The sequence below is a fragment of the Aegilops tauschii genome, chromosome 1, assembly GCF_002575655.3.
Source record: "Aegilops tauschii subsp. strangulata cultivar AL8/78 chromosome 1, Aet v6.0, whole genome shotgun sequence".
Classification (NCBI taxonomy): domain Eukaryota; kingdom Viridiplantae; phylum Streptophyta; class Magnoliopsida; order Poales; family Poaceae; genus Aegilops; species Aegilops tauschii.
In genome coordinates, this window is record NC_053035.3 from 215,210,100 (window position 1) to 215,224,734 (window position 14,635).

At 42.6% G+C, this 14,635-nt stretch overlaps 1 protein-coding gene across 2 annotated transcripts; it reads left to right on the forward strand.

The window, feature by feature from the left end:
* The first annotated feature begins 3,407 nt into the window (after positions 1-3,407).
* LOC109758726 (uncharacterized) lies at positions 3,408-9,309 on the forward strand. 2 transcript variants are annotated; one of them, XM_020317589.4, is made up of 16 exons: positions 3,408-3,708; positions 3,933-4,338; positions 4,426-4,548; positions 4,717-4,858; positions 5,148-5,347; positions 5,664-5,722; positions 5,796-5,890; positions 5,977-6,079; positions 6,191-6,285; positions 6,360-6,422; positions 6,690-6,765; positions 6,865-6,973; positions 7,128-7,240; positions 7,530-7,588; positions 8,591-8,699; positions 8,787-9,309. In XM_020317589.4, exons 2-16 carry the CDS (start codon positions 3,948-3,950, stop codon positions 8,919-8,921), a joined length of 1,872 nt encoding a protein of 623 aa, XP_020173178.1. In that variant the 5' UTR covers positions 3,408-3,708; positions 3,933-3,947; the 3' UTR covers positions 8,922-9,309. The 2 variants fall into 2 exon arrangements, with proteins under 2 accessions (XP_020173178.1, XP_073367053.1); XM_073510952.1 differs by having other exon boundaries at positions 3,446-3,828; positions 4,426-4,547; positions 4,716-4,858.
* Positions 9,310-14,635: the final 5,326 nt, after the last annotated feature.

A 14,635-nucleotide genomic window follows, 5' to 3' on the forward strand; every position in this document is an offset into this window, starting at 1 on the left:
AGAAAAGTGCATAATTATGAGAATATCTAGGCATATCATGTATATAGGCATCACGTCCGTGACAAGTAGACCGACTCCTGCCTGCATCTACTACTATTACTCCACCCATCGACCGCTATCCAGCATGCATCTAGAAGTTCATAAGAACAGAGTAACGCATTAAGTAAGATGACATGATGTAGAGGGATAAACTCAAGCAATATGATATAAACCCCATTTTTTTATCCTCGATGGCAACAATACAATACGTGCCTTGCTGCCCCTGCTGTCACTGGGAAAGGACACCGCAAGATTGAACCCAAAGCTAAGCACTTCTCCCATTGCAAGAAAGATCAATCTAGTAGGCCAAACCAAACTGATAATTCGAAGAGACTTGCAAAGATAACCAATCATACATAAAAGAATTCAGAGAAGATTCAAATATTGTTCATAGATAATCTTGATCATAAACCCACAATTCGTCGGATCTCGACAAACACACCGCAAAAAGAGTTACATCGAATAGATATCCAAGAAGATCGAGGAGAAATTTGTATTGAGATCCAAAGAGAGAGAAGAAGAAGCCATCTAGCTAATAACTATGGGCCCGAAGGTCTGTGGTGAACTACTCACACATCATTAGAGAGGCTATGGTGTTGATGTAGAAGCCCTCCGTGATCGGTGCCCCCTCCGGCGGAGCACCGGAAAAGGCCCCAAGATGGGATCTCACGGGTACAGAAGGTTGCGACGGTGCAAATAGGGTTTCGTGGTGCTCCTGGATGGTTTCGGGGTACGTAGGTATATATAGGAGGAAGAAGTAGGTCGGTGGAGCCATGAGGGGCCCATGAGGGTTGGGGGCGCGCCCAGGGGGCAGGCGCGCCTCCCTGCCTCGTGGCCTCCTCGGTGATTTCTTGACGTCCACTCCAAGTCCTCTGGATCACATTTGTTCCAAAAATCACGTTCCCGAAGGTTTCATTCCGTTTGGACTCCGTTTGATATTCCTTTTCTGCGAAACACTGAAATAGGCAAAAAAACAACAATTTGCACTGGGCCTTGGGTTAATAGGTTAGTCCCAAAAATAATATAAAAGTGTATAATAAAGCCCATTAAACATCCAAAACAGAATATATAATAGCATGAAACAATAAAAAATTATAGATACGTTGGAGACGTATCAGACTACATCAACCGCGTTGTGAAACGCTTCCGCCTATGGTCTACGAGGGTACGTAGACACACTCCCCCCTCGTTGCTATGCATCTCCATGGATATATCATTGCGTGTGCGTAGATTTTTCTTCCATGCAATGATTCCCAACACTAAATTGCTCTCAGATCGTTGCCTGGTCATATGAAACGTACCGAGACAGAGAACAAAGCACAACGCCAGCACCTCGCCGTTCCTTCTGCCATGAGCCGTCCCCCTTGCCGTGCTTACTTCTCGGCGTGCCGCCGCCTCCCCTGATTCATCCCGTTATCCCCTTGTCCTGCTTCTTTTCCTCCCCAGAGGCATGAACATGTACATTCTAGTGCGCGCCGGATAGGTCTGACATGTGACCATGAACATTATGGTGGACGAGGAGTGCTAGTGGGCAAGCTTCAAGAGTACGAGTAGAAACGTGTTGTTCACGGTGAGAATGATGTTGAAAATTTTATTGTATCCATATCAATAAAACTATTCATCAACACATGTTACATCCATCCAATCTGAATTTTGATACAGCCATATGAAGAAGCATCCATATCTTCTTATAATAGTTGCTACAACCATCAACACGAAGACATTTGTTAGTGTGTGTCACTAGTATTTGAGCCATATGTTAAGAAAGCTAGCAAGGAGCAGGTACAGCAAGCTCCAGCGAGCACTTCTCCATCTAGGCAGCAAATGCAATGAGCAACGCCTGGATGGGAGACATGTGGGAGGAGGAACGGCGAGGTGCTGGTGCGGGGAAGGAGGCACGGCCAGGCAGCAGCTCGTCGGGGAGGAGGCATGGCGAAGCAGTAGCGTAATGAAGGACGCACGTCGAGGCGGCGGCGCACTGCTTTGTCTCCCTGTCTCCTTGGTTTCATATGGCCACGAAACAATCCGAGGGCAAATTCGTCCCAACCAACATGAGGTATGGGCCTGGACGTGGAAAAGGAGGGGAAAAACCAATTTCTGCTATTTTGTCCAGCTATCAATCAAAGATGTGCTATTTAATCCAATTAAAAGAAAGATGCTATAGGATCAAAGTCCCAGGAAAGGTGTGGCATTTTCTCAAATTACCTGTAGGAGCAAACCTGGATGAATCAGTGAAAAGACTCGAAGTTATGGCTTATTTTGCAGCCCTGGTGGGTTGGTACACGGTCGTACCGCGCACCGTCTTCCCTCACGAGTTGGCACGTGTAGTTTTGTATTTTGGTCGTCATTCTTCATACGAATCTAATTTTGATGTTCTTGGATTCGTTGATCTCGTATAAAAAACCCATGTTATTGGCTCTTCAATTTAGCCTAGTTGGAAAATGTCAAATTATCCAACTATCCAAAGATCCTGGATCTGATGGCTGGAACTTCTCCAGTTTGGCTCCAGGTTGGTCATTTGCGAGGTACGAAGTCCATGGGAGTGTCAATACACCTACAAAGGCAACAAACAAAAGAAAACTAATAAAACTAACAAAAACTAAAGAGTATGCAATGCTCGCATTAAAATGAATCAAAATGGTATTTATGCATAATGAACATACGAATTGTATGAATGACTCAATGTGGCATGATATATGGAGTTACTATGATACAAATGAGCTTGAAGATGGATCAGAAAATAGAGCCATCAGTCGTCACTGGAATTGGAATAGATCTCATTTGTGGTAGGTGGTCTAGATGAAGTGGCTCTACGTGGACGCTCATATATGCCCACATCTTCACCATCACCACTCTTTGCTGAAACATCCATATCCTCGGGTCGCTCTCTAATAACAACAACAACCACAATTAATGGATCAATGCAAACATTAACCTCATGAATATGAGTCTCCACAACTCTCTCGAAGCTCTCTTGATTCTTCGCAAGGTTAGCTATTTTTTGCTCAATCCGTTCAAGAATTGTATATGTAAATTTTTTGAGAATCTTCGGCTTTGTATTTACTGGAATTTGTGGATGTGCCTGAGAGGCCGACGAAAGAGATCAATGTTGCAGTGTGAATACTAACTTCTTGTTTTGTAATGATGTGAAACTCTAGCGGTGACAATATCAACGTCATCAGAACGTGCAGGAGGCTGATAACGAAGACCTCCCCAAGAACTTAATTGTATTTTTTCTTTTGTTTTAGCAGTTTTAATGCTTCCGTTTGATTAATATAAGCCTTCCGTTCGTTTGGGAAAAGAATAGAAATTAGGATTATGGGGGAAAAAATCTATTTTTTAAAGAATTTTTTTCGCTCTCGAGAGCCAAGCTTTACTGCTCTCCCCCGTACCTGTACATTTCTTTGTTCTTTCTCCTTCAGTCCAATCTCTCACATAGTCCACCACCGCGTGCTCTACGGCTGCCGCCGCTACCTCGCGTCACCGCCGACGCCTCAATCCCGCCCCACGCCTCCCCCTGCCCCCGTCGCCCCCAGCACCACGCGGCACCCAAAACACCCCAGCCTCTAACGCGTGTCGCTGCCATCGCCGTTACCGCCCTTCCTCGTCGCGACATCGCGTTCCTGCCATCTCCACCCGGTCTGCAATTCTTGGCCATTAGGTTTTGAGGTATGAGTTTGTTCTCACCAACTGTTTACTTAAGCTCCACTTGCCTCGACAATTTCCGGTTATGCCGGTGCACACATCCGGCACACCATCTAGATCCGTCCCTGCTTGACACTTTCTAGGGTAGGGTGGAGATCATTGTTGGCCTAGTGTCAGTTTCTCACATTTACTCTTTTCATTATGCTTAAACTTTTATGCTCTTAGCTATTATTTCTTTCCATTTGCAGTAACACTGGACAGAAATGGAGAATGTGCAGTATGCCGAAGAACTCGTGAGGGAGTTTCTTGTCTTCAGGGGTTTCACGAACACGCTGCAAGCTTACGAGGCAGAATTGTCCACCGAGATCGGCAGGAACTTTGAAGTAGACAAGATCCTAGATTTAGTGTTCTCAGTGTACATACCAAAATACCAACTGGATAGACTGCTAAGCATCTTCAGCTTTTTAAAACAGTGTTTCACTTCACCTGCGGACACGGTACTCTACACGGCGCTTCTTAAACTGGAGCAGTCAGTATTACGCTATTATGTTGTCAATGCCTTGAAATCTGGAAGGCAAGAAAAAGTTGTTGAATTCTTTAGCGCAAGCGGCAGTTATCTGATGCAAAAGCGTGAAGATTGGATAGCATGGTTTGGTGCGTCTTCTTAGCCTTCTAGTGCTCTGTTGCTCACATTGTGTCTGCTTCTACTTACGCTTTGCCAATCTCAATGACACTATGCAGCTATACCATATATTAAGAACCCAAGCTTGGATCCACAGTTCCGTATGTATTTTTCCAAAGAATGGTCAGACACTTTGGTTCTTTCATTTCGGAACTTCTTAAGTGGGATATTCAATGGTACTCATATCCTTTTACAGCAATCGTATTCAATTGTGCTCAAGTTAGCAGGATGCTTTTCATCTTTCCTAATACACAAACTTCTTATCAGATTTATAATTTACTCGCATTCTTGTTGACCGCCAAACTAAAATTATGGTTTGCTTAAACACTGTTTTATCCTTAAGTTTCCACGAATCCCAGCTCTTTTGAAGATTAGCACTGAAAAAAACATGATCAAGTGCCTCAAGAGTGACATAAAGCAACTGAATAACAAATTGTCAGAACTGCAAGCATTGTTAGAGGTGAAGGAAGTTGAACTATCTCTGCTGAGAAGGTAAAGCTATGCTCTTTAAACTGCAAAATTGCTCATATATCTTCAGATGCATGGCCTTTTGTAAATAGGCTATCATCTGTTTGCAACTTTGCATACAAATAGCTGATTTACAGATGTGATAGAACTAATAAAACTAGGTTCATCAAGTGCTCTTAGCTTCAGCTTTCTTTACTATTAGGTTACATAGCTTATCAATGTAGAGTATGACGTAGAATGTGACTGCTAGAGTTTTTACGAATCTCAAGCGTCTACGGGTATCCGCTAAATATCTCATAACTGATAAATACAGGAGTGGTAATAGTATTGATTCTGGACACAAGAATTTACTCAAGATTACTACAGCTGGTTCTTCCGCTGATGGACAAGCTTCCTCAGGAGTCTACGAAGAATCCTCAACTTCAAGTATACAGGGTGTTGACTCACATACTTTGAGTTCAGTAAAATCAAGAGATGAGAAATTGTGCGATTCTTCTTGGATGAGCAATGCAGGTTGGCTCCTTTTACTAGCTAGTTTTTTTTCCGTACCATATTTTTTTAGACTGGTTTTCTCAACCATATGTATGATTATTTACCATTGGGTTATGCGAGGTAACTAATGTTTTTTGGTCTGCCGACATAAGTACATAACCTTTCTTTCCCATCAACCATTCTAATATCCGCACTTTGGATTACTTTTATGCTTCACCGAACATATATTTCTGTTTTGATTTTCTTCAATGTATTTGTTCTGTAGATGCCCATTTAGGATACTACATTTGTCTTACATATGAAAATCTTGAAGAATAATATGTTTCTTTTGTTGCAGAAAATGAGCAGATTTTGGTGACAGAGGAAGATTTTCCTGAAGTGAAGGTGGATTTTCAGGTACGCTATAGTTTATCCCTAGTAATTATCCATCTTCGTGGTTTCCTATATCACTAATTAAACCTGCTAACAGGAAACATTTTTAGGCCATAACAGTTCCATAAGTAGCTGTCGGTTTTCTGCTTCTGGATCAAATATTGCCAGTTCTTCGACTGATGGCACAGTGAGGTAATTGCGCTATCTTAATTCTGATTTATTTTTTGCCTAACTGAAGTTTCTAGACTTTGACCCGTTGATTTTTCAAACTCATAAAGAATCTGGACATACGACTCATCAACACCATCATCAAAAAATGCAACTATATACTGTGGAGCTGAAGTCAGAGCACTTTCTTGGGAATGCAGATCTGACCGCTTGGTATGTCTATCGTATATTTTAATTCTACCACATTAGTTTTTCCACACCATTTCACCTTCGAAGAACATATTTTAAGACTTTTGTTTTATCACCCATTTCTCTTGACAATAGCTGCTCATAGGCACAGCTAATGGAGGCATTAAAGCTTGGAATGCTGATGCAAAGAGAGTTGTTTGTGACCTCAGTACATCCAAGGACTTCCCAAGGTTAGAAGTTACCACCTATTACTTTTGGGCTCACAACTGTATCTATGCTGATGAAGCTTTTCAATTTCTTGCAGTGTGCTTGATTTGAAGTGTAGCCCTGTAGATCCCGTGTTCGTCTCCGCAGCTGCATCGAGATGGTAAACCTCAGATTTCTTGCTTTGTAAGAAATCAGTTGCCAGTTGCTGCAAAATGGCAGCTTCTTTCTCCTACAAAAAAGCTTTACTGCTAAACGCCTGTTTCTGACAGCAGAGTTTTGTCCTATTTTCACATATCAATTTAAACTATAAAAGTAATACTAGTTTCAGCACGACCTATCTACAACTAGTAGTATAGCTCTCAAATACCATTGTCTTATTGTACCGTCAATTGTATTGTCTTATTTCCAGCTTTAAATTACTTTTCAGGCATGGATCAACTATATTTGACAGAACAGGATTTGCCTCCTTGACAGTATGGCATATGAAAACATGGAAGCCTCTGGTACTGATTTTTTTTTCTTTCAACCCCTTATCTTGAACCTAGTGGAAGTCTCTAGCCAGTAACCTTTCCGTTATATATTTCCGTTTCTTCTATTTGAAGACAGTCCTCCCTCTTGGCGAGGATCCACCTGCTATTACTTCACTTTGCTTCAATCACAATGGGAAGATCTTGGCAGCCTCTGCAACAGATGGCATGATTCACATGTTTGGTATCCTTTTATTATGTTAACTGCCATTGACTTGGTATTTGGTATCATTTATTGCTTGAGGACAGCTAGAACTTGGTTATGTTGTTTCTTTGAGATATTATTTGTGTTTTATGATTGTTGGAGCCCATAGTACTACTCCCTTTACTGCACATAGACATGTCTGCTGGTCTACAAATCACCGGATGGCCTGCTCATGATTCCCCTGTCAGCTCAGTTCTTTTTGGGCCAGCTGAAACAAGCATCTTCAGTTTAGGCTCAGATGGAAAGGTATATAGCCCCTTTTAGTACATAAATGCAACTCTGTTGATGTATACTGTATATGCAAGTACATAACACAATGGTAATTGTATGCACCATTGGACCCTGTGAATCATACAGTCTTCTAAATTCCAATGCTTAATCAGCTTTAGGCAAAGTAACAACTGTAGCATTGTTATAGGTTAACTTTCACTTCGTACTTGTATTAATTGATTTTCGTATACAAATATGTACCCCATAATCTTTGGCTTAGCTTGTGTGGTTGTATTGTATCTAATGTTAACTGTATGATCTTTAGATATTTGAGTGGAGCTTGCACAATCAAGGTCAGATTATTTGGTCAAGAGATTGCAGTAGGTAAGAGTATTTCACAGTTGGTGAATCATCATTGAATTGCAAATGGCAGCTAGTGTTGGTTTGGTAAAAATGTACTTCAAACCCTTCATTTCTTTCACATATGTTCTCACTCCCACTTATTGGAGTAATGGGAGTGGAAAAGGTGTTTAAGTACGCATATACTATAAATCTGTGTACCAGCCATATCCAGTCTTGCAGTATGTGAAATAAATATTTTCAGCCAATCCAAAGAGACTAATTTGAACTATTTGGTTTCAGGCAAAACAATAGTTTTCTAGCAAGATCTCTATGCTAATGTGCTCCTATGCATTTTCGTGTGGTGCATCTGGCATATAGATTTCACACACACTTTGCACACCAAACTGTTTGTCAATCCACAGGTTTGAGGAAAACCAGTATTCCTTGAAGCTTTTCCTATATAGGGTCTGTAGACAGTTTTAGATGCATACTTGAAACTCAGTAATAGCACATAATTTTGAAATTATTAGTATGCATCGAATTGACAATTAAGTTTTTTTTCATAACAATCTTGAGCTATCCCATGTGAATGCACAGCCTCTGATATCTGATAATATCTAATGTTGTTAGGAAATACGAAGCTCTAATACCATGTTAGGAAATATGCAACTAATATTATTGAGAGGCCAAAACCAGCATGTATACACATGCATGAGGATGCCAAGAGACTAGAGTGCAGAAGGTCAAAAGACATCACTAATATAACTCTAACAAATGTCACATTAGATTTCTTGATATTAGGTGAAAATTTGAAAGGAACACTGTTATTTGTGTAGGATTAAGCTCGATTTAGACAGTCCGGCTAGTTGAATTTGTGCCAATGGACTGCTGGAGTACTTTTTGACATGAGACTGCTAAACTACTTGAATGCTCTGCCTGATTGAACTTTTATTTTACCAGAACAGCATGGTATATTGTGTTGGTGTACTATGCAACTGCGAAGCATTCCTTTCTGATTTCTCCTAATTTGTCTTCTGTCACCAGGTTTTGTAACCCTGAGAGCTTTAACAAACACATGCATGAGGTAGCGTTGGATTCTAATGGCAAGAGACTTCTTGCTTCTTCGGGTTTGGTTCGGGCTCCAATATACCAGGTTTCCACATTGTCCACACTCCCTAATTAAGTTCGTTTTGCTGAAGTAGATAGATGCCAACACAGCAGTCCACTATATCCCTTTCAGGTGCAAGGCCATGAGAGAGGGTTGAGGACACTTCCTCATACTGCACCTATAACAAGTGTGGACTGGCACCCCACGCGGCCAATCTATGTTACTGGTTCTGAAGACCACTCTGTCCGCGTCACATCCATTCTATGATATTCTATGTTGAGCAGTTTGCCCTTGAGATTTTGTTGATTGTCCGATGCGACCAGAGGTGCTGCTCCGTGGAGTGACCTCCAAGAGATGAACCAGTTCCATGGATCCTCATGATATTCCTGATTATCTCATCCAGATAGATCCTTTTCCGTTGGAAAACTGGGTCATGTTTGTGTTTGTAGACTTGGCAAGCCGGTGAAACTATGTTGTAAAAACGGGTGAAAACATCTGTGATCTCTTTACATGGTAGGAGCCTAGGATCTTTACAGCAGGTTTCTCCCATTCTCATCAAAAGAATTAGGGATCAATCCATGCCTGGCACCAGTTTTTTTATGATGTATTGCTGGTTTCTGAAGGAAAAATGATGTGTTGCTGTTTGATTAGCAAATATTGTCCTATCAGTTGATGGTTTGGGGCCAATTAGGGTTCTATTTCAAGCATCTCAGAGCGCTTTTACGTAATTCTTGTGAAATCCTAGTAATAATAACTAGTCGATTTACAGAGTCCCCGAGTTTGCAGTGGTGTACTGGTGTCTATCCATCTGTGACTTGTCTTTTTTTGTTCTAAAAGTAACTCATCTCTGAAATCTTCAGTCCTCCAAATCGGGGCAGATGTCATGGACGCTGCCGCTGTTTGTTCTATATACAATTGATTGCCTTTGACTTGCTTGGATCGAAACTTCATATCAAACAAAGTGCAATGAATTTATTGTAGGGTAGGTCAACCAACGACGGTTAGTTGATATACATCTATTGATGTGGCAAAATATATATAGTCAGATTTTTTAGGGAACTTCACAATTCAGCAAGTACTGTATTAAAGAAAAAAAAGGAAGTGTTTGGCGAGCAAATATTTGCTTGCTAGCGATCATGAGCAAACTATCTCCTTGTACTCAACCATTTCACATAATCTGGACCTCTGTGAGTGAATTGAGCTGCGAATCAAGGGAGAGTTATGTCTACAGCTCTTTCCAGGGAGCCAACAATAACCATTTTTGTCTGAAAATAGGATTCCCCCAGCTGTGGATAGCTCGTACATGGGACCACCAAGCAGAATTATGTTCTAATGGGTCAACATGGAGTTAATTTCACCGGCAACAGCAGCGCAAGTAGTTAGCAGCAGCTAGCAACAAATAAAGCATATTTGCATTGGTACATGATTCCCCCAGCGATGGTGAAGCATGGGCACATTATCAATCGAAGCAATTTGCAAAAGAAAAGGAAAAAGAAAAAAAAACGTATCCATCAAAGCCATGTTCTATCAACAACAACGTACGAAGCGACAAAGGGATTAACTATGGATGCACAGTTGTACAGGAATTAGCATAACCGCCACATGCACGGACTTAACTGCGTTGGCATTACTCCACGACACTACACTTTTTTCTTAGTTATGTTATTTTTTTTTAAAGAAGAAAAGACTCCCGGCCTCTGCATCAGATGATGCACACGGACATATATTATTTAGTTATTATCGATAATGCCAAATCCAGCTTACAAAGAGCCAAAAAAAAAACTTGAGGCCATCCACGTCGGACATGCTTCGCGGCATCTTGAAATCAAATCACCGCAACATTGTTAGTAGAAAAAGACACAATGCTCCAACACAGTGCCTTCAAGAGAGAATTGCCGCTCGCATGTCGATATCGACGAACCTAACCAGATATCAGCCAAGGATATCACCGCGAAGTAGATCTTTGAACCAACACCTTCAACAAGGTAACAACGCACAGACGTCGACGCCACCTGATCAAGCCATAGGGCAAGATTCTGAGTTTACCCAGAAAAAATGCAACCTTGGTGTGCCACCATAGTCGTCGTCCACCACTCTACTGGCCTGCTCACATTGAACCGACCGGCCAAAGGAGAAGAAATATTTGCACCATTCACTCTGCCATGTCTCGCTGTCGTCTTTGGGGGTGCCAACAAGATATCCGGCTCCAACAATTCTGCACACCTCGACCCCTCCAACCTCAAAAAGATTGTCCTCTCAAATGCGAGGAACCAGGCAGAAATATTTGCACCACAAATCAAAGTGGCCCTCACAGCCGAGGAAGGCCTCACATAAAGTGACAAACCCAGCTATGTGAAGAATCGAGTTGGGCGTAAGGTGATGGAGTTAAATCCCATAGAATTTTAGAAGGCCTCCGAGGAAGGGGTAGATAGGGGGGCCTAATCGCCAGAGGAGGAAGAGGACAAAGCATAATTGTTCATCATCTTGTGGCATCGGGAAGTTGTCATTAAGAATGCCACTGTCCAGGAAACCAACCCTGGGCGAATCTACGCAAACTCTGGATCTGGAAGATACCATGAGGTAGCGAGTCTGTTCAGGTTCCCTTGAGCAACAAACAACTCTTCCAGACTCCGTCGAGAGGGCCGGCAAGGCACGTAGATGAGCTGGCGATATTCTACATTGTGTCGAGATCTAGAAGCAACGATGGAGGTAAGAAGAAGATAAGATCCACACGGAAAAGAGGAGGTGGAAGGGATGTAAAAGCTCTTGTATTATTTCCTTCACTTTATATGGAAAACCCTGTCTTGGGATAATGGGACGCTTGAGTCACGGAGTGGTAAATCCGCGTGTTTCCCAGGTGTCGTGCGAAGCGTGTGTGCACGGATCGAGGAAAGATATTATAATGCCACTAAAGTGAAACTCAGGATTCCTGATCGGACGTATCAATGGTGGGACCTCGGTTGAGCGACGTATTCGAAGGACTGCCATATAAGGCCCGCGATTGGCCTTCGAAAGAAGCGCCCATAAGGCATCTACTTCGACGCAGAAGACCTTGGATCCAATATCCTCAGCACCGACACTAATTCGGGAGGCAAGAATGTCAAGTTTGTTGAACTCGCCTGCGAAGCCGAAGACCCAAGATGAAGTGACGACTCTGAGGAGTCGACCGATGTCCTCGGCTTGAAGACCAGTTCAGGAGCTACTGACGGTGTCCTAGACTAGGGGGTGCTAACCACGTCAGCCTGCTAGTCATGGGCCGGTCCGGGGATCCCAAGACAACAGAAGAAGGGGGCCATGTTTGCCATGACCCATGGCATACTCAAGAAGGAATCCTCCGAAGACTTGGAACATACTTCAAGACACGTTTGAATCATCGACATGTTTATCCCTTGATAGAACCGACCTACATGTAACCCTAGGTACCCCCGATGCCTATATAAGCCAAGGCGTTTAGTCCATAGGGTTAAGTGAGACACATACGATCACAAGGTAGATTATCCCGTACTTTGTATTCCATCCACAATCAATACAACAGAAGAAGGACGTAGGATTTTACCTCTTCGAAAGGGCCCGAACCTGGGTAAAACATAGTGTCCCTCTTTATCCTGTTACCATCTAGCTAAGATCACCAGCTCGGGAACCCTACACGAGATCTGCGGGATTCAACCCCGACAATCGGTCTCCTCGTTTTTGGTATTGTTCTTCTTTTCATTGTCGTGTTATGGCATCCTTGTGAGATAGTCAACTATGTCTGGCCAAACGATAACGGATGTCGTCACACCGAGAGGGCCCTAAGAATATTTTTCCATCGTCGGAGGAGAAAATCCCATGCTTGAGTTTGTAGGATCGAAAGTATGTCTAGGGGGGGGGGTGATTAGACTACTTGACCAAATAAAAATCTAGCCTTTTCCCAATTTTATATCTTGGCAGGTTTTAGCAACTTAACACAAGTCAAGCAACCAACCTACACATGCAATTCTAAGAGTATAGCAGCGGAATGTAAATCATTGCATATGAAGGTAAAGGGAAGGAGTTTGGAGGGAGCAAACGCAATGTAGACACGGAGACTTTTGGCGTGGTTCCGATAGGTGGTGCTATCGTACATCCACGTTGATGGATACTTCAACCCACGAAGGGTAACGGTTGCGCGAGTCCACAGAGGGCTCCACCCACGAAGGGTCCACGAAGAAGCAACCTTGTCTATCCCACCATGGCCATCGCCCACGAAGGACTTGCCTCACTTGGGTAGATCTTCACGAAGTAGGCGATCTCATTGCCCTTACAAACTCCTTGGTTCAACTCCACAATCTTGACGGAGGCTCCCAAGTGACACCTAACCAATCTAGGAGACACCACTCTCCAAAAGGTAATAGATGGTGTGTTGATGATGAACTCCTTGCTCTTGTGCTTCAAATGATAGTCTCCCCAACACTCAACTCTCTCTCACAGATTTGGCTATGGTGGAAGGATGATTTGAGTGGAAAGCAACTTGGGGAAGGCTAGATATCAAGATTCTTGTGGTTGGATTGGAATGTCTTGGCCTCAACACATGAGTAGGTGGTTCTCTCTTTGAAAATGAATGCTGGAAGTGTAGGCACGTTCTGATGGCTCTCTCCTGAATGGAGAAGGGGGTGGAGGGGTATATATAGCCTCCACACAAAATCTAACCGTTACACACAATTTACCAAACTCGATGGGACCGAACAGTGAAACTCGGTGAGACCGACCTGGTTCAAAATGTGAACGTTAGGCTTTTCGGTGGGACCGACATGATCAACTCGGTGGGACCGATGTGCTAGGGTTAGGGCGAAACCTCATCTCGGTGAGACCGATCACATGAACTCGATGAGACCGATTTCAGTAATAAGCAAACAAAGACTTGGTCAGGCAAACTCGGTGGGACCGATCGCTCATTTCAGTGAGACCGAAACGTTACGAAAAGGAAACAGAGAGTTTGCATTGCCAACTCGGTGGGACCGATCGCTCATCTTGGTTAGACCGAAACGTTACGAAGGGAAACAGAGAGTTTGGAATCCCATCTCGGTGAGACCGAGATCCCTATCGGTGAGACCGAACTGATTAGGGTTTCTGGCTATGGCTATGTCAAGTGAACTCGGTGGTGCCGGATAGATCAAATCGGCAGGGCCGAGTTTGACTTTAGGTTTAGGACATATGTGGAAATGAGAAAGTGATTGAGGGCTTTCGGAGCATATCACTAAGCATTTTGAGCAAGCAAGACATTAAGCAACACCTCATCCCCTTTTAATAGTATTGGCTTTTCCTATGGACTCAATTTGATCTTGGATCACTAAAATGAAAGTGTAGAGTCTTGAGCTTTTGCCAATATGTGTCCTTAGCATTTTGAGGGGTCCACATCTCTAGTCCATGCCATGCCAATCACTGAAATTTCTGAAACATTGATCTTGAATGGATATTAGTTTAATGAGCTATATGTTGTTATGAATTACCAAAACCACCCGGGGATTAGTTGCACTTTCAATCTCCCCCTTTTTGGTAATTGATGACAACATATAGATCAAAGCTTCGACAAATGATAATAAGAATGAAATACATCGTCGCTTTGAGAAGTATGTGATAAGCAAGAGCTCCCCCTAAATTTGTGCATTATTTAAAGTTTGCTTTTGAATGCAAATGCACAATCGATTAGGATCATGGGTTACTCTTCGATGTCACATACATCTTGGTGGAGCGCTCAAAATGATAGAATATGAAATATGCACTCATTACCAAGACAAGATGTGAATGATCATACATGAGAGATAGAATATCATCATTCAAGCACAAACGTTAAAGTATGATATGATCAAGCACATGACCATATAAGTATCTCACACACACATAAGTAGAGTATCAACCAAACAAGCAAGCAAATAAAGTAGCAAGAGAGACAAAAGAAAGCAAAACACTCTGTCTCTCGAAGCCTATGATCTATACACTTTCTCCCCCTTTGGCAACAAGTT